At 42.9% G+C, this 20299-nt stretch overlaps 1 protein-coding gene across 2 annotated transcripts; it reads left to right on the top strand.

Moving 5' to 3' along the window:
• The first annotated feature begins 2865 nt into the window (after positions 1-2865).
• sall3a (spalt-like transcription factor 3a) lies at positions 2866-19338 on the top strand. Of its 2 annotated transcripts, XM_017711367.2 has the most exons (5): positions 2866-3527; positions 3981-4093; positions 12552-15692; positions 15916-16253; positions 17068-19338. In XM_017711367.2, exons 2-5 carry the CDS (start codon positions 4012-4014, stop codon positions 17497-17499), a joined length of 3993 nt encoding a protein of 1330 aa, XP_017566856.1. In that variant the 5' UTR covers positions 2866-3527; positions 3981-4011; the 3' UTR covers positions 17500-19338. The 2 variants fall into 2 exon arrangements, with proteins under 2 accessions (XP_017566856.1, XP_037386804.1); XM_037530907.1 differs by having other exon boundaries at positions 2866-4093.
• Positions 19339-20299: the final 961 nt, after the last annotated feature.

Consider the following 20299-nt stretch of genomic DNA (forward strand, 5'->3'; position numbering starts at 1 on the left):
ACAGAACCAGTCCCTCAACCAAAGAACCCTTGAAGAAGCATCTTTTTTCAACACTGCACATTCTCACTGGCTTCACTTTGGGTTTGAAGTTGTCCAGCTAAGTGTTTCTGAGATCCAGCTCAGGATCACGTGCATCAACACTACCTGCGTCCCGAGGCGTCCTCACGAGACACGCTCCTCGCTCTAGAGAGGAAAAACAAAAACATTGGCGCTGTCGATTCACGGGAAACACGTTCAGCGTTGCTTTTTTAATCTCGCGATAGCACCAAGACGACCAGGCAGAGCTGCGACTGTGAGCGTTTCCCACCAGCAGGACAGAACGAGGGAAGGAGAGAGGGAGAAAAGGAGAGAAGGAGACAATCTGACTGCTGTGGATGGAGGGGGTGTGGTGTAGAGAGGAAACCGAGCTGAATATCCATCCGTGCTCAACTCTTTCCCTTTTCCTGAAATTGTCCTGGAGGATTTTTTTTTCTTTTCACTCCAACAAATTATTTCTCCTCAAAAACAAAGTTCCAGACAAGCCGAGCGTAAAAAGGGGCCTAATATTAAATATTTTTTCAATGAAACCAAATGTCCACATTTCGATTTATTTATTGTTAACGCTCATATTAAACCTTATTACACAGGCGATGGAAATGAGTCCATTCACAGGCCCGTTTAGATTCCATATTCAAAAACAGGGCTTAAAAATAGCTTTTTCTCACAAACCCACCCTGAAAATAATTTTCACTCTGCTGCTAAGCTTCTTACGTCGCCTTTTTGTTGTTTAACTGTCCTTTTCTCCTCTTGCCTCCATGTTATTGGATCAGCTGTTACTCCTTCCTTTCTCCGTTCTTTCCCTTTCATCATCAGTGAAATACAGATTAGAGGGGAGATTGTTCCAAAAAAGCCAAAAGCCCTTTAGAGAGGCAGAAGCAGCTCATTCCAGGCTCCTTTTGTGATGATATTGATGATGATGATGGCCAAGTGGACAGTTTGATTTTTGGTGCGTGTGTGTGTGTCTGTGGACGAGAGCGTGTGTGTGTGTGTGTGTGTGTGTGTGTGTGTGTGTGTGTGTGTGTGTGTGCGTGTGCCGAGCTTGTTATAAAGAATCAATATTATATCAAGGGGCCAAGTTTGGTGATAAAGGACTTTAGCCACTCCAGCTATTCATCATAAGGCTGTAGCAAGCAGATAGGTCAAAAGAAATTATATTGCACTAAAGAGAGTGTCTTCTTATCTCTCTATAGCAGGGGAGGTGGAGGACAAGCCGATCGATACAGTAGCCTGGGTATACTCCTTGCAATTATCAATAGCTGATTTTGTCTTTCCTGGGGCTGCATCTATTAATACCAGATAATAACGAGGCTTTTTGGACATAACTTAGAGGGGATGGAGGGGTGCGGGGTGGGGGGAGGAGGGGGGAGGGGGTGTAAAAGTTTGTGCACACGATGACCTTGCTGTCCAGGAACGTGTCACGTCTCGCGAGCAGCAAAGGCGCAGAGTGATGCTTCATGCATGCTGGCTTTACCTCACACAACAAGCGCGGTCGAGGAACGTTCGCTTGGCTTTGTGCGTGCAGTTTGCGACCGTAAAGACTCGAAATCAACTGTAAGGAAAGAAAAAAAGTCAAAGCATGGAAACAGCCGTATTTTGCACACACGTGTTTAGTTAAAAGTTCTCGTGCGTTTGCGATGCACAGACTCCAGGACGCTAGACTGACCCTTCCTATTTACAGCCAGCAGAATTTGTATTATTAATCATCGCGCTTTTATTGGAAAACAACAAATGCGGCACGAAGCGTTTGAAGTCGGCATTCGTGACCAAATAAATAAAATAAATAATGGCATCAACATTTAAACGCAAATGAACTTGTTTCCCCTAAAAAGCTGGACATTTCCTGTGGCCGAGACCATTCACATGGAATGACCACCGGCTGGAATCTCTCCACGGGGAGTCAACACATGCAGGTTAACCTGGAGTTTGATGTATAGCCTATACGCTTCTAATGCGCGGTGTTAAACGTAAACGTGCGCCTTTTTTCCTGTTAAGTTGTAACAATGTGCATCACGTTTACGCTGAATTAACTTTACTAGGTTAGTTGCAGTGCAACAACAGCGCCTGTGTGAACTAATGCACACGTGAACGGCTGCATGTTGCGCTACTCGCCTTCGGAAGTCCCAGAGCAGAGCGCCCGCGGACCCGGTGCAGTTCGTCCGCGCGGCCGCTGCTCGCACTGGGCTGCACTCAAAGCCCCTCAGGCTTCAGCCCCGCACTCACACGGAGCCGAGCGCCAGCGGCCGCGGACCCCTCATCTTTCTCTCGCTCTGTCTCTCAGTCTCTCTCTCCCCTGCTTTCCTCCCTCTCTCTCTCTTCTCGCTGTAACTTCGAGGACCCTGAAGCTGAACCGGGAGACCAACGGCTAAAACTGCACGGCGGCTTTTTTCCTTTTTCGCTGATTGTGAATGAATGGTGGAGGGATAGATGCGGCTGCTTTCGGGCTTATCCGTCATCTCTCTCTCCTCAAAACTTACTTTGACCGCCCGGGCTGAAGCTGAACACGACACCGCAGCGCCACGATACTCACTTTTGGTGCTTTTCTCAGTAGTTTTTCTATGAACTAGCAGCCAACGAGCCAATGAGGATACGCCGCTCTCAGGCTTAACCGTCATCTCTCTCTCTCTCTCTCTCTCTCTCTCTCTCTCTCTCTCTCTCTCCCTCTCGTCCAAACTTACTTTCGCCGCCGTGGCTGAAGCTGAACGGGACGACGGCTACAAAACGCTGTTTTTTCGTGCTGTTTTCTTCTTTTACGAACGAGTGAGCCACTGAGGACTGAGCCACGCTGCTTCCAGGTCTAACTGTCACCCCCCCCCCTCCCCCTCTCTCTCTCTCTCTCTCTCTCTCTCTCTCTCTCTCTGTTTTTGGCCTCGGCCGCGAAAAACGAGCAACTCCACAGTACAGTCTCATGGTGGACGGAGGACACGTCGTCTCTTCTTCGTCCGGCTACTTTCACAAACTTTTTCTAAAGACATTTTCCAGCGCTGATCTTCCTCTCAGCGTTTTTTACCTCAGAGCAAGACAAAACAACAACAGCAGCACGCGCGGGAACCAAAACAACGCGAGAGAGCGAACGTTTGGCGTCTCCAAGGCAACCGCGCGCGTTTGAGCTTTTTCTGGTGATTTTTAGGGGAATACAACAGCACCACTTTATTCTTCCTCTCTGGACTGAGAAAATGAAGCCTAGAGTCGCCAGAACGGTGGACCAGGGAGGAAGGAAGGGACATTGAGCAGCTCCCGCCGCCACTTTTGCAATTTTTCAAGGGATAAAAGTTCGCAAAAAGAGGGGGGGTGAAGGACCCCGCGCCGCGGCTGAGCTATGCTAAGCTAACCCCCTCAGTCAGCTGTGGAGAATTATGTGGAGCAAGCAAACAAGCAAAAACAAAGCGGCGAGGCGAAACCGCGCAGGGAAAAAAGGAAAGAAGCTGACCTTCCTGGACTGAAGAGAGAGAGAGAAGAGAGACGCCCCCCTCTCCCCGCGACCGCTGCTGGTGTGTAACACGGGCTTTTTGGGGTGTTGTGGAGCAGGAGAAAGAGAAAGAGAAAGAGGAGGCGGCGGTGGAGGAGAAGGAGGAGGCGGAGGAGAACAGAGAGACAGATAGTTTTTGAGGGTGAAGCAGCTAATTGCTAAGTCCGTCCCTCATTACCATAAGCGGCGTGTCCGCTGGCCCTCAGCCAGTCCCCCCCCCTCACACATTATTATTCACCATCATAATTACATACCGACCATGCGCAGTCCACACAGCACCAACGCCAGCTAATTTCCCTCATTTTTTTCTTGCGCCACTCGACTATTTGTGAACATTTCGTTGCGTGTGTGCGTGTGCGTGCTGGTGGGGTTTCATTTCGTTCTGTGTGTGTGTGTGTGTGTGTGTGTGTGTGTGTGTGCGCGCGCGCGCGTGTGTTTTTTTTCCCCTCCTCGCTGCTGATGTATGTGCCAACAGCAGGAGCTGGAGTGGCAGCGTGTCCTCAGCAATGTCCCGTCGGAAGCAAGCAAAGCCGCAGCACCTCAAGTCCGAGGACGAGGCTTCAGACCTGGGGGGACTTTCTCAGAACGGTAGGTCCCCAAATGGCTCTCTTTTCGTCCCCCGAACCAGTGAACGAGGGGAAAAAAGCGGGGTTTTGTCACTGTTTGTTTGGTTACTGAATCAAATCCGCTCTCCACTTCTTCCAAGTTCACTCCTCAAAGGATGAGTGTTTCAGAAAAGGTTCCCACTGGTGTCCGGTCTTACTTCTTGAGGAGTGAGCTTGATTCTTTTGTCGCCGTGTGTTGGCTCACTGGATCCAATCCTCTGCTCACTTCTTCCAACTTCACTAGTCGAGAAGTACGACCTGTACACCAAATGCGAACCATTTCTGGAACACGTTTAAACTTTTATCCTCAACTTAGAGCTTCTCTTTCAGGCCGGCTAGATAGCAGAGCGCGAGATGAAGTTGAGGTTAAGCTACCCGGGCAGTTTCGCCGTTTTGTCTTTATTTATTTGGCCCAAGCCGTTTATCAGAGGACAGGTGCTCCGTGTTAGCGTGTGAAAATGTCTTCGAACCCCTTTGAAACTTAGGCTGAGCTCGGTTGCCATAAGCGGTGCCTCTCGGAAATCCATCAAACACTTAGCAGCATTGCTGGTGGAGGATCCGCTCACTTGAACCTTGCAGTTCGTTCTTGGAGTGGGTTCAAAAATGGCATTAAATAAACGTACACGTGCAGGTCAGACATAGCTGCTATAATGAAATAAAACGGGGCTCAATTATTTCATCTCAAATAACAAAATCACATTTCAAGATTATTTCTCCTGGAGTTGGTGCAGTTCCAGCCGGCAGCCTGGTGTTATTTCTCTGCTCCAGTTCATGCGATCCACACAGAAAATGAGCTTCCAAACATCCTCGAAACCTTCGCTTCTGCTCCTTCAAATAATAATTCGCAGGATGTATTTTAGGCTGTAGGTCGTGCTGGGAGTTTTGGGCGCAGCAGTAGCTGGATGGCAAACTCGCTTTTCTTAATTTAGTGTATATATTTTTATTTTCTTCGTGGGAAATTTTCAATTGAATTTCTAATTCTCGTTTGGGTGGAGTGCTTTAAGGAGTTCAGCACCGTGCGTACCAAGCCAAGTACTGAACTAATGCAAAAAGAACAGAGAAAGGCAGAAAGGCAGAAACAGCTCTTCCACACTGAGGCATTCGCTCTTGTGTCCTCACAGATGGCCATTGTGCCGCTCGCAAAGGAGACGATTGCATTGCATATTGCCGAGGAACTAAAGCCGCAGTCTCGCTTTTTGTCATGGAAATGTTTTTTTTCTCTCTGTTTACTTCGGGACATCCACATTTCCCCACTTCACTCGCTACCGGGCAGTAAAATAAGGTGTATTTGCCGTGTAAATTGTCCGAGAAAAGACACGGAAAGGTGTTCTGCGCTCGCAAAAATGACGAATATGGTCAGTATTTAATTCACCAAGATGCTATAATTAAAAACATTTTAGTATCATTTTCGCAGCTTAAAGAAACGGCTGCGCTTTGCTGAGGTGTGCTGGACACATTTAGAAATATATTGCTGGTATTTTAGGTTTTGTATTATTCTATTTCTTACTATTATTATTATTATTATTATTATTATTATTTGAATTGCTTTTCTTTATAATTGCACATTTCTAACATAAATATTAATGGCCAATTCCGTACTTGTCCTGAAGCACTTCAGCCAAGCAGAACTATTTTTCTGAACTATTCTTAAATCATTCTAATATTTTGAGTATATTTTTAAAATCCATAAGCTTAAATATTTCTGTTCAGATATACACTATGAACTAACTTGGAAGTGGAGCAAACTTGTGTCACAGTAGTTTCAAGCCTAAATTTTGCTCAGTATAACAATCTCAAAATAATCTTTCCTTAACCCTTTGTTTAATTCTTGTCTATTTTCCGTCATGGATTTATCACAGAGCGCTAATGTCACTGCTGCAGAGCTGCAATGCATTGGATGATTTTAATCTACTTGTGCTAGACACATTTTTTTCTTGTATGTTGGCAGACAGAGATGAGGAGAGAAAGGTCCAGTTCATGCACATGAGCAGAACAGCACACATGCATCTTGTCGTTTTTATTATTATCGTTTTTAGAAATCAGAACTAGGCTTAAGAGGGCATGTTGAAAATGAGCTCATTATCATTTTTGAAACACCTTCTTTTACTGTAGCGGCAGCATTAATGTCTCCATTTTCTCACTTTGAGATTTACATCATCTACACCACACCTTGCTGAGGAGTGTTGGGCAGAGCAGCAAGCCCACGACTAATTCGTAAAAGCGAAAGGAGCTCAGGACGATATAAAGACGATTTAAAATGTCCTAAGGGAAGTTTGCTTGTGTTTTGTCACTGGTTTAAATATCGAACCTCCCAACCAGAACTGCTAAGGCTGTTTGTGAGCCGTGATGCTGACAAGGCTGCAAAATCAAGGAAACCCATATTGATAGCTTTTAAAAGACAGACTGACACTCTCAGCTCGGAGTGGTGCTTTTTCCTTTGCTCGACCTACTGCAGTGGGCAGCGTGGTGCTTACTGATCCAAAAACGAAAGCAATATTTGTCTCTTTAAACACAGCAAGAAGACAGAGGGTATGCAGCGATACCTAAAATCCCTAAAAGTCATGTCATTTTTCACACTCTTGTATTCACACCAGCAATGGCTCTTTGTGTAAGGTACATGCATGAATAGTAAGCCTACAGTTTTATTCATGTAGACCTCTTGATTGCTCTGCATGCAGCACATTCAGGAAAGTGGCGCATAGAGAGCACTGCAGTTTTTACTGCTTCTCCAACAAGCACAACCTGAAGCACATAGGTCTGCAGGCCAAACACACATGCACCTGTGCTGTACACAGCATAGTGTAAAACAAAGCACGCAGCGTGTCGCCTATTGTACTGAAATAGCATACATAAGCATTGATTAATTTGACTAGATCAGTAATCCAATGACAGTGAGCGCATTGCTGGGCTTACGAACAGCGCAGTGCGATTAGATGTCAAAGCTGAGGCCTAGCCTTTATCCGTAGGCAGCACTGTTTCTTATAAAGTCCTGCTGAGTTTACAGAATTCTAACAATAATTTTAGGCCATGTTAGCTTTTTTTGGAGGGAACACATTTACATTTATGTTACAATAAATTGGTCACCTGCAGGCTTGTAACACTGTTTGTGTCTCCTAGCCGTTGAGGCCGGCTCTTCGTCAGTATTCAGAAGCCAGATTTGACTTTTTTGTTTTTTGTCTGGCTTTTGTCGGGAGTTTACATTGTTGTCAAATGTTGGCTAATAGGACCCTTTTGTGTGGAGCCCCTGAGAAGGTGGGAGCTCATGCCGTGCCAACAAGGGATTGCCTCTCACCCACCAGCCCCCTACCCTGCTGCCCTGGGCCACCTCCCTGCTCACCCCCACCCTCCCCACCCTGAGGGTGGCTCTTTGGAAGGGCTTTGATACCGCGTGCTGACTTAACCTTTGCCTGGGCGGCCCCTGCCAGGGGTGGCCGCTGGATGTCAAGCTCATAATACAATTAGTACATGTGTGCCATTGACCTTGGCAGACAGGCTTACAGCCGTCCTCGAAAGTGTTAACAGTGACAGGCTTTCATCTCGGCCGCCGCTTCCGCTGGCCTCAGTCTTCGAGCGCAGCCCCCCCAGGGCCGAAGGGTCCTATTAGAACACACACATACACAAGCACATGCATACATTCAAAGACATTGTCCATCTCTCTTTCTTTCTGTCTCTCCCTGGGACACATGCTTGCTATTTTTGAAAGTTATTCATTCTGAATTTCTCATCATATGCTCCTAGAAGACCCCTTTACCCATCGAAAACTTTATTAGTGGCTCTTCACGTTGCTTTGTTCACAGCATTTATGCAATGATTTGATTTTTGCTTTATGAAATCTGGACTGGGTGTTACAAGACTTCTTACTGTAGTAGGTTTTTTATCAGTGATTTATTTTGATTTTGAGCCTCTTATTTTACACACTCATCTCAATGGATAAAAAAGCAACCACACCTTTTTGTGCTGTGAGATGAGATTCATGAAATTATAATTTATGTGTGGAAAAAATGTATGAAAGAAATGTAGCAAGGAACAAATGTCCTGTAAAGCACTAGAGCTCATCAGAGGGGCCATGTTTGTCTTTTGTTTTGACCATTTGGTGAAGGTCTCAGAGGACCACCCACATTGTTAGGGCAAAGACAGTGATTCGCCAAACGAAGGCGGCTTGTTCGGCTCTCAGATGCAGTTATCTACTAATTACAGTTTAGTGCTTTGAGTACAGAAAAATATGATTCTCCAATTAAAGGCGGCGGATGAAGCATAAGCCTGGCGGTGAGAGTGCCATCACCAAATACCGTATCTCGGGGCCTGCACAAACAAATCGTTAATGTTTTGGCTGCGCCACATCTGTGCATGGCGACAAAGCTCCTTCTGTTTAGAAGGGCATAGAGTGGTTACTGTACCATCAGGGCAGAGGTTAGGAAAGCCATCCCTCTCTCTGTTTCTCTGTACCACCCTTTCTTTCCATCCTCTCATCCGTCCCACTAAGCTCATCTTCTGTCTTTTCTCTCTGCAGCAGCAGAAAGTTCAGTCAGCAGTGAGTGGAACCAAAAAACAAAACAAGGAGAGAGATTTGTCAATGAAAACGGTGCTGAGAAAAAGCCCGGAGAGTGAGGAAAAAAAGAGAAAAGAAAAGAGGCGCAATGGAAAAAAAGTGTCATTCGCGCAGGAATTTCTTAACATTGTTAAAACCAGCAGGCATCCTCATTGCCTTCCTCTTGCTTGGGTTGGACCTATGGCGATTCATCTCTCTCTCTCTCTCTCTCTCTTAAAGATTCCAAGCTCTTTTAAACACTTACAAGAATGCTTTTAATGAACAGGGTGGGGGGGTTGGCTTAGAAGACGACCAAGTTATAGAATCCTAGAAATTAGAGTGCCCAACTCGCCAGAGAATTCAAACTGTCACAAGTGAGCCTTTGTCAGGAAGCCTTAATGTTAAAATTGAGCTGCTTCAACAGTCAGAGGTCACAGGGTGAAGCCTCATTGTCAGGCCGTCACAAAAGGAGCGAGAAAAAAAAAACAACACTTTGATATTCACAACCTGTCTTTATCAATCTAGCAATGAATTGTGTTTTTTTTCCGTCTTGTAAACAACAGAATTATTTGTGTTTAATAAAAGGTTGTGTAAGTATGAAAGTGGACTGAGCATTTGTGTAGGTTACTTTACCTCTTTGTGAGATTGGTGCATGGCAGCATGTCACTCTTTAAATGAATATTGAAGATTGTTAAAGAACAAGGAGTTTGTAATTACTCTTTTCTTCGCCCAGCACTCCGCTCTCTGTCTTTCTCCGAATCAGTTGAGAGCTCAAAAACTTTATCTGATATAATATGCCAAGATTAGTGGTTTCAGTTAGCATGCCAAAAGATTGCACACCAAGATAGAGGATACAATGATTCAAAGTCTACAATCCCCCTATTGATTCCACTGGGCTTCATATTTGCATTTGAGTAAAGGAAGACTCTTAAGGGGATGAAAACGCATTGGATTTTTCAAAATGCCTTCCTTTCTCTCATGCTATAGGAGAATCAATACAGCTCTCTCTTAGACACTCTCTCATGCGTTCTCACTCTTCTTCCCTTACACACACTCTCTCTTTCCCCCTCACACTCAGGAACTGTAGCGTACATCTTTTACTAGACTTCAAGTAAAAACTTGGGAAAAATATGTTTAAAAAATGATAAACTGTTTAAAAAAATTCATATAATACTATTTAAATTAGTAGATTTGATCAAAATACACTACTGTATATACTCTTTCTACAATAGTTACTTTTAAATTGTCTGTGTGTGTGTGTGTGTAATTGTATATAAAATTGGTTTTGTGTTATACATTTACTTGAGCTTAAAAGAATTTCTTGTTTTCATTTTTTTTCCAAAAATTCCACCTCTACAAATTGCCATAGTAATGATTGTTATTATTATTAAGATGTAATGAAAATAATAGACACTTTGTCAATATTAGTATTTACACTTTCATATTTTTCCTTTTTTTGGTAAATTTGTTAATCAGCTGTGTTTTTGCCGCAGACAGAAAGTCAAAGAGACGTGCGAGAAAGGAGAAAAGCAATAGCAATAATTTTCTGTTAATGATTATTCTGCCTAAACAATGCTTCCAAACGGACTCTGACCTTTCACCCTTCAATTATGGAAATGAGCCTCACTGTCAGTAGATTGGCTAAATCTTTTTCGTCAATATTCTTGCTTTAAGTATTTTGTGTCTTCGCTCGCTTCTTCTTTTTTTTTTTTTAAACATCTTTACACTTGAAATGAGAGTAAATTCAGCTGGTCTTTTGGTTTTGGTCATTTTGTTTTTTACACTTCATGTAATTGAATTAATTTAATAATAAGAGCACACAAATTTTATAAAGAGGTGGTTTCCTGCTCCTGTGAGTGTTATATATTTTAAAGAACTATACCTGTGTATGTATGTATGTAGTGTGTGTGTGTGTGTGTGTGTGTGTGTGTATATATATATATATATATATATATATATATATATTGGTCCAGCATCTGAATGATCAGAATTAAACCTGCAAATTTTTTATCAATAATTAGAAATGAGACAGATCCATATGTTCGGGTGGTTGGGTGCTTCATTTTGTTGCTATGTCTTTTGTTGCTTACAGTACTTTGTATGACATTGGAGCACTATCTCAAAAATTAAAACATTTGATCTCAAAAAAAGAAAGAAATTAGATCCTAATTATGTGCAGTATTCACAGATTCTTCAACCGGTGCATTTAGAGGGAAGCAAATTTGACTTTGTTTCTGCATCGTTTCTGTTATAACTACATCATCAAAACTGAATTCATGTGAATCTCTTGTCTCACAATTCTTTGTTTTTTTTTTCTTCAGTGTGGTTTGTAACTTGAGTTGGGCTTTTTTGTGCATGTTCATGTATGTCTGATATTGGCATACAGATGGGTCAGCATTAGACCGTATCTTGCTGCCCACAGATTATGTATTACATGGAAAAGGACATTTTGAACAGATTACACTGAGACTGCAATCCTTTAGAAAACATTTTTGAGTATTTGAAATGTTATTTTTAAATATAGTTGACTGGCATTTTTAAACCGTCTGAGCTACAGCAGAAGCTGATTAATACACTGCTGTAAAATTTGAATATTTCATCACAAGTTATATTGTTACACTGGAAGCATATTCTTTTTCATTAAGCTAATCAACTCTCGTTACAACCCATCACTCTGTTAAAGCTAACGTTGTCAGAGAAAAAAAATCTCTTTTTACTCTCACTCATTTAGTCACGTCTTCTGGCGGGGTCGACGATGTCTCTGAAGTGCAGCAGTCACATAGTTTTCCATGTAACAAAGTAGCAGGCACACACCACAGAGAGATAATTAACATACACCACACTACGCACAAACATGCAAGCATGGGTCCTGGCCCACTTTCATGTAGATGCATGAAAAAGTAAACTGGTGTGTAGGCTGGTTTTCACGGTTTGATCAGGTGTGAATTAGGACACTGATTGGAAAGTGTATCCCGCGCTGCTGCCACATGACAGCTATATGCGGAAGAGGAAGTGGCTTCTAACAACTGTGACTGAACATATGTAACTAATCAGAGGCGCTGCTGCTATGGCAGAACCATGTAATTTGCTGGTGCAGGGAGGACGAAGGAGACAGTAGATGATGAAAGGCATGAGAAAATAAAGAGAAAGAATACGTACTGTAGCGCTGAATCACTGCATGTTTCTCATGTAGTGGAGGCGTATATTTAGGAGGTAAATTATGAAACTATTGTGCTTGTTCTTAATGTTTAGTCACTATTTTTCTTGCTGTTTACAAGTATGAAAAACATGTTTTGAAATAAAGAAAAAAAGGCAGTGCCTTAATTATGAAGGCAAGTAACAGTCATCATTTCTGTCAGAAAGCTGTTATTGTGTTGATGAGTGGTTGGACTTTGTTGAAGGTTAAATCTTTCAAATGGATGAAATGCAGAGGTTGCACGTTACCCTAGCAATGCTAAATGAAGAGGCTTAGGCATTTGAAATTCAGGTGGAAATGAGGTGGCTTGATAGCAGAGGGGAATCCTAATGGGGCCATCAAAGACTTGATTTGTACTCAACAGGCGAGGCAGCTGTGAATTGTATGAAAATATTGGAAATCAATAGCTTGTATGGAATTTCATTAAGCGGCAGTATCCACAATTGATAGGCCCTCATAATTTGATGGATTGCACAAAGAAAATTATTAGCTGGCTATATGGAGAGGAGTGGTACGCACAAAACTGGGCCCTGAGAATTGGTGAACTAGGACGATTTGTTCAGAATAGAAAAAAGAGAATATTGATTTTAGCCATGGTAGGGGAAAAAAATTAAAGGTTAAATCTTTGCCAAGGTGTTGTGCTGAAAAATGTGTTGAATGTCTGTGCATTATTTATTCATTTATTCTGTGCTCTCCCCCTTTCCCTCCTCCTTTCAGTCTCAGGCGAGGTTTTGGACGATGCCGACAGCGGTAACGAGAGCCGCAGCGGGAGCGAGGAGACCCACGTGTGTGAGAAGTGCTGTGCGGAGTTCTTCAAGTGGTCTGATTTCTGCGAGCATCTGAAGAGCTGCACCAAGAACCCGCTTGTGCTTATTGTCAACGAGAATGAGGGCACACCAGATCCAGCGCGGGAGTATCCGGCCGAGCCCTCACCTGTGCCTAGCTGCCCGAGTGAGCCTGCACTCAGTGAGGAGGCGGCAGAGGGCCGTCACACACCAGTCGAAGCTGACGAGGGGACTGAGATGACTTTAGAGCGAGCAGCCACCCTGGAAAAGGAGGATGAGCCTATGGAAGTGGAACTGTCTCCTGAGAAACCAATGGACCCTGAAGATCCAGAAGCATCACCGGACCCAGATGTCAGCCTACCTCAGCTTGAGGACACAGCCCACCCATCTGGGGCAGGATACAGTATGCCCAACACAAACGTCACATTGGAGACGCTGCATGGGACCCGAGTGGCTGTGGCACAGTTCTCCCAAAGCTTCCGTGGAGCAGTAGCCAGCGGCGTATCCACCATGGCCATCCCTATGATACTGGACCAGTTGATGGCTTTGCAGCAGCAGCAAATCCACCAGCTCCAGCTGATAGAACAGATTCGTAGCCAGGTGGCGCTAATGAACAGACAAGCCCCTTCACAGTCAGCACTCAACCATCACGCACACCACAATACAAATTCTGCCTCACAGGCAGCTTCATCCACTGGCCTTCCCACTATCTCCAGTCAGCTCCAGCTGCATGGGTTCATTACACCACCTGTCCACCAACTGCCTATCAGGGTGCCGCCCACTTTAAATGGCCAGGGGCCAGCCTCGTTGTCCTCTGCTTTGGAAGGAAGTCACTCTCATGTCTCACAGACAGGCGGCCAGTTGTCAAGCTCTGTAATGAACAGCAACACCTCAACAAATTCCTCATATCCACCATCAAGCTGTAGTGTAGTTCCTTCCTTGCTGCCACCGAGTTCAGTCACTAGCAGCAGTAACAACAGCAGCAGTAGTGCTGGAGCTGGTATCAGTAGCAGTGTTTCCCTCCCGAGAAACACCTCAAGTCCTCCAACACTGACCCACGGAAGTCTGCTGAGTTCCCCCTCAAATCTCCCCCTGATACCTCATAGTTCTTCAAGTAGTGTCATCTTTCCCAACCCACTGGCCAGTATTGCAGCTACAGCTAACGCGCTTGATCCTCTTTCTGCCCTGATGAAGCACCGCAAAGGAAAGCCTCCTAATGTCTCTGTATTTGATACCAAGCCTAGCTCAGATGACCCCTTCTTCAAACATAAGTGCAGGTTTTGCGCCAAGGTGTTTGGAAGTGACAGTGCTCTCCAAATACACCTTCGCTCCCATACTGGTGAAAGGCCTTTCAAGTGCAACATCTGTGGCAATCGCTTCTCTACAAAAGGGAACTTGAAAGTTCATTTTCAGAGACACAAAGAAAAGTATCCACACATTCCAATGAATCCCTATCCAGTCCCTGAATACCTGGACAATGTGCCAACCAGCTCAGGTATTCCTTATGGCATGTCTCTGCCACCGGAGAAGCCTGTTACTACATGGCTGGACAGCAAACCTGTTTTGTCCACTGTCCCAACTTCAGTTGGGCTACAGCTTCCCCCAACCCTGCCCACCATGATTGGAGGTTATGGAGATTCACCTAGCCTCACCCCCATTAACAGGTCACCTCAGAGACCGTCACCACCATCAAGTGAGTGTGCATCCCTGTCGCCCAATGTCCTCAGTACCGAAGCCAGCACGACCCTCACTTCAGCCTCTCCACAGCCCAATATAGGGGGTGATGTACCCCCAGTTTTGAAGCCAGAGGGAATTCATTTGCCACCCAACTGTACAACCAGGCCTGGGGAGACCAGCTTATCCTCCACCACTGTGACCCAGGTTGTGTTATCAGCCACTGTCACTACCACAACCACCACCACCACTCAAATCACAGACTCAGTGACCCCTCCATCCTCTGTCACTCATCCGTCCCTCCCAATGATCTCAGATCAGTTCAAAGCCAAGTTTCCTTTCGGTGGCCTCTTGGACTCTATGCAAACATCAGAGACCTCAAAGCTGCAGCAGCTGGTGGAGAACATTGACAAGAAGATGACAGACCCTAACCAGTGTGTCATTTGCCATCGTGTGCTCAGCTGTCAGAGTGCCCTCAAGATGCACTACCGTACTCACACTGGCGAGAGGCCCTTCAAATGCAAAATATGCGGTCGTGCTTTCACTACCAAGGGCAACTTGAAAACACACTTTGGGGTTCACAGGTCCAAACCCCCTTTACGAGTGCAGCACTCTTGTCCTATTTGTCAGAAGAAGTTCACTAATGCCGTGGTGCTGCAGCAGCACATCCGCATGCACATGGGGGGTCAGATTCCAAACACACCCCTGCCTGAGGGTTTTCAGGAAATGGACACAGATTTTTCCTTTGATGAGAAGAGCTTAGACAACATGAGCAACTATGATGATGAGCTGATTGACGAGATGGAGCAGGCCATGGAGGATGAGCCAGATATGAAAGACGGAGATATGGAACCATCCAAACTAACACTTTCATATGGAGAGATGTCCCCTAGCAGCTCTCCTCCAACTTCTGTCATCTCCAGCATTGCTGCTTTGGAGAACCAAATGAAAATGATTGATTCAACAGCAAACATGACCCGCGCCTTTAACCTGAAGCCCTCGGAGAATGGGAGTGGGGTTGGTGGAGAAAGCGGGGACATGCTTGCCATTGACTCATCTTCTGCTGTGGGAGACTTAGAGAATCACAGTGTGGGGAGTCCGGCCTTGTCCGACTCATCAGGCTCCATGCAGGCTCTCTCTCCTGCTCACAGCCAGTCTGAGAGCCATCGCTCCAGGTCTCCAGGGCTGGCCAACAACAGCAGCAGCAATGCTGCCGAGGATGGCCAGGAATGCAGCACGGCAACAGCAACTGTGAAGTCTGAAAAATCAGAGACTCCCTCTCCAGGTTCTGTACCAGCAGAACACATTGGAGCCCTAGACCTCACAGCTGCCCAGCCAACTAGGCCTTATGTTAAGGAGGAGAATCAATTCAGCATGCTGTTCCTGGGTAGAGACAGGGGTAGGTTGTAGGATTTATCAAAAGATCCTTTCTGTAAATGCAATAATTGTGTAATTATAATATGAATGTTGCTATCATTACTTCTGTATAATTATATAATTATAATATACATTTAAAAGGAATATTTCACTCCAAGTGCTATTAAATAATGTGTTTATTCAAAGAAGAAATTAATCAGAAGGGCAGCCTTTCATTTCTTATATTTCTATTTCTTCTGATTTAGGATTAAACGCTCCCAGCTTGATGAGCTCGGCACCAAGCATGGTCAAACTTGAGATGAATGGACACAGTAAGCCGTTGTCCATGAGTGAGAGCTCACACTTGCACATGAGCCTTCAGGTACCCGCTGCAACGCCTCAGACAACAATGAGCCCTAACCTCACCCCGATGCTGGCACCACCTCCTCCCCGCCGGACCCCCAAGCAGCACAACTGCCAGTCCTGCGGGAAAAATTTCTCCTCAGCCAGCGCCCTGCAGATCCACGAGCGCACACATACGGGAGAGAAACCCTTCGCCTGCTCCATCTGTGGCAGAGCTTTCACCACGAAGGGCAATCTGAAGGTATGGGCAGATCTTTTTCAGCATATGAGCTCTAAAAGATTAATTTTTTGCATATTAAAAACACCTTTTTAAACCAACAGTTTTGGAATATATTATATACATTTAAATTTTACATCTTTATAATTGTTTCTGATTACTATATTTTTAAGGAATGTACATAATTTAGTAATAATTAGTAACAATAAATATCAGCAACAAAACATTTTAGGATTTTAAAATAAATACTGACAATTAGAATCTTTCTAGTAGGAAAAAGGCAATTACATGGTTTATCTATGATTAAAGTCTTTAAATGATCAAGTTATATGGATTTTTAATATGCTTTACATGTTGCTATTGACATGTAAAATTTTGCTATTCATAATAAATTTTAGTGCAAATATAAATGAATAAACTTTTATACTGCTTAATAAATCTAGTTTAATTTACTTTTTATTTTCCCTCAAATTATTTTAGACAGGTATTGATAAAATATTTTAATTCATTTAAGTAAAATATTGAATCTCCACAAATAAAGTGAAAAATATTCCGATGTTGGAAATCCAGAGAACGAGTATAAAAAATCCTACAAATGAACCCAGATACACATGTAAGTAAATTCACAAGATGTTTTATTACAGAAATAAAAAATATGATATAATCTAGATACTTATTAGTATCAGAAATGAAATGTTTTCATATGATCTATTAATTACTACATATTTTATAAAAAGAGAATTTATACAATAACTTGTTATTTAAATATTGAATTGCTTAAAGTTACTTTTATGAAGTATTGAGCACTTATTTATTGGTATTTTTCCTTTCTCTGCAGGTCCACATGGGCACCCATATGTGGAACAATGCCCCGGCTAGGAGGGGGCGTCGTCTCTCGGTGGAGAACCCCATGGCCCTGCTTGGTGGTGATGCAATGAAATTCAGCGAGATGTTCCAGAAAGACCTGGCAGCGCGGGCAATGAACGTAGACCCAGGATTTTGGAACCAGTACGCGGCGGCTATCACCAACGGCCTGGCCATGAAGAACAACGAGATTTCCGTCATTCAGAACGGGGGTATTCCTCCGCTGCCCGTCAGCCTCGGCGGGAGTGGCATCCCCTCTCTAGGGAGCATGTCGGGGGGCATGGAGAGAGCGCGCACTGGGAGCAGCCCCCCAATGACTGGCCTTGAGAAGACTAGCCTGGAAGTGGGAACTGGACGTCCTTTCTCCAGGTTTTTGGAGGACAGCAAAGAGATTGGGATCAATTAACGAGCTTTCATTGGAGGAGAAAACGTGGAGAGACTCGCAGCCGAGTTAAGACGTGGAAAGTTACACTTTATCCAGTTTGGTCTCTTATGTACTATATTATGTACAGCTGAAGTTTGATATTCTGTTTGGTTTTGGATCTATAGTATTCAGTATTGAGTAGAGGTATTTCCCCATCCTCCCATTTCTCCTGTTTCACCTGAAGAAAAAAAACTGTCTCATGTTTGAGAATCTGTTGTCTTGCAAGATTTGCATGGTACTTATTGGTTTTTCTCAGTACATTCGACTGCTTTTGAGGATTATGTCACAAAAAAAGAATATCTTTACTCAGTTGTTATGGGTAAGACTTTAAACTGTAAAAAAGAGAAAAAAAAGAAATGAAGAGCAATCTTTATGTGGATAAACTGAACATGTTTACCTGACTACAGTGTATGTTTTGAGGTACAAGAAAGGGGAATAGGTGAACCGAAGTACATCGTCGTAGTGCGCGCTTATTATTATTATTATTATTATTATTATTATTATTTTATTTTTTTCACTCATGAAGTAGATACTTGATGGAAAAAAAAAGTTTGAACTATTTTAATCTTTGCATTTAGTCTCTTGGCATTGTCTTATCTTAATGTCCAGTGTCTTTAGTATTTATAATATTCACAAGAAGCGGGTATAAGAAAATATATTTAATGGCCCCAACATTTTATTGACCTTTTCTTTTCTAAACGTTAGACTTCTATTACAGCTGTCTCTTTTAATAAAGACAACAACGTCACGTTCATCTGACCAATGCAAATACATTGTGAAGTTTTATTTGGATATCTAGCACACATAGGTGTAACTGACCTGGTACACGAGGAGAAAAAAAAGGCTAGGATATCAAAAGCTGCTGCCTTTACAGACTTGCTTTTAACCTTTGTAAAGAAAAGAGACAGAGATATACAGAAACTTATTGTGTATAGAGTACAAACTGGTATGCATATTTTGTAACATGAAAAAGGATATCCTGATTTGAGATTTGTCATGTTTGTGAATGCACTTTTTAGAGGAACGGTCTTGTCTGTGAGTTATCATTAACAATCTGACTGAGCTATCTATCTCTCTCTTTTTTTTTTTTTTTCCTTTTTTTTTTTTGTTTTCTTTCACCCATGGGGTTCTTAAACGTGACTCATCGAGAAGGTTCTGGAGGGTAAGACAGTTACGGTCCCTGTACTGAAATCCTTACGCCTTCAGTCGCATCAAACTCTAATAAAATTGTGAGAACGGATCGTGTCTGCTTTAATGGCTTTAAACATCCAGTCGTTTCTCGAACTCTTCCACCTCAGAATTATGACCGAAGGTCACGTGGAGCTGGGGAAATAAAGCAGAACTGAATCGGGAACCGTTAATCCAGCTGTTTCGTTGAGGACTTGAAGTCAGGATTGGTGAAGCTTAATCAAAATCCTTATTGACCTACAACAGTCTTGAAGTTTGGGGAAATTTCGCTGTGTAAAACTTGAAGTAACGCAGTCAGGAAAGAGCGCATCCTCATATTTATTGAATTTTGATACCGCACCTCAGTCAGGGCTGTTATGTGCTGTTGTGGACTGTAATATTGTGGAATTAGTTTGGTTAACCATAAGGAGACTTTGAAGGGAGGTGGTATTTTAAGTCTGCTGGACTGGATGCTAATGCTCTGTAGGGCAATTATGGCCCTATCATTGAAGGGCACGGATGCCAAAGGGTTTCCGTCTGCATTCCAGCAGTAAACAAAGAAATGCAGGCAGCGTTACTCACATTTGTGATGATATACTGAGTGGCTATGAGTGAAAATGCATTTCGTTGACATTAAAAACTGGTGAAAAAGCATTAGTTACCGTGTATGTTTAATAAGTCCTGTATTGGCCGTTTTATGAAAAATGTCATTTGTAGAGGTTTATTTTTTTTTCTATCTTGACTCACACATACCTGAAATACAATTCACACGCTCCTGAACTGTTGAGTAAGAAGCAATGTTTATAAATGTTTAGAAATGTCTATTATTATTAAGCGACGCATCAGTCTTCAGTAATGTGTTGCTTTGCTTGGCTCTGCATTAGTGCTAGTACTAAATGAGGCAGTATTAGAGATAAGCAGAGCTACCGTGAACTAACCTGCCATATTAGTATTAGTCCTACATGCATCAGTCGCATTTATCTCAATATATCAAGTATTTAGTGTGGTAGATTTATCTTTTAGTAGATTACAGATTCTTTCTTTCCTTCTCTTAATTTTTTTTCCTTCTTTCTTTCTGTTGACAATGGAAACAAAACATGCAGCTATTACAGAATTAACTTGGCACAGGGTTTTAAATAAGTTGAATAAATCTCCAAAAAATATGGAAAATATATATTTTAAGGCAATTTTTTCTTTCTTTCTTTCTTTCTTTCTTTCTTTCTTTCTTTCTTTCTTTCATTCTTTCCTTCTTTCTTTTTCTTTCTTTCTTATGGAAATACTATGGAGAGCTTCTATACAGCTTAATGTCATATTGATATATTCCTAGGGGGAATTCTCTCTTTCATTCTTTCTTTCTTTCTTCCTTTCTGTCTTTTTCTTTCTTTCTGTCATATTTCTAGAGTGAATTATTTCTTTCTTTCTTTCTTTCTTTCTTTCTTTCTTTCTTTCTTTCTTTCTTTCTTTCTTTCTTTCTCTCTTTCTTTCTTTCTTTCTTTCTGTCTTTTTCTTTCTTTCTGTCATATTCCTAGAGGGAATTCTTTCTTTCTTTCTTTCTGTCTTTTTCTTTCTTTTTTCTTTCTTTCTTCCTTTCTGTCACATTCCTAGAGGGAATTAT

The sequence above is a fragment of the Pygocentrus nattereri genome, chromosome 19, assembly GCF_015220715.1.
Source record: "Pygocentrus nattereri isolate fPygNat1 chromosome 19, fPygNat1.pri, whole genome shotgun sequence".
NCBI classification, from domain to species: Eukaryota; Metazoa; Chordata; class Actinopteri; order Characiformes; family Serrasalmidae; genus Pygocentrus; species Pygocentrus nattereri.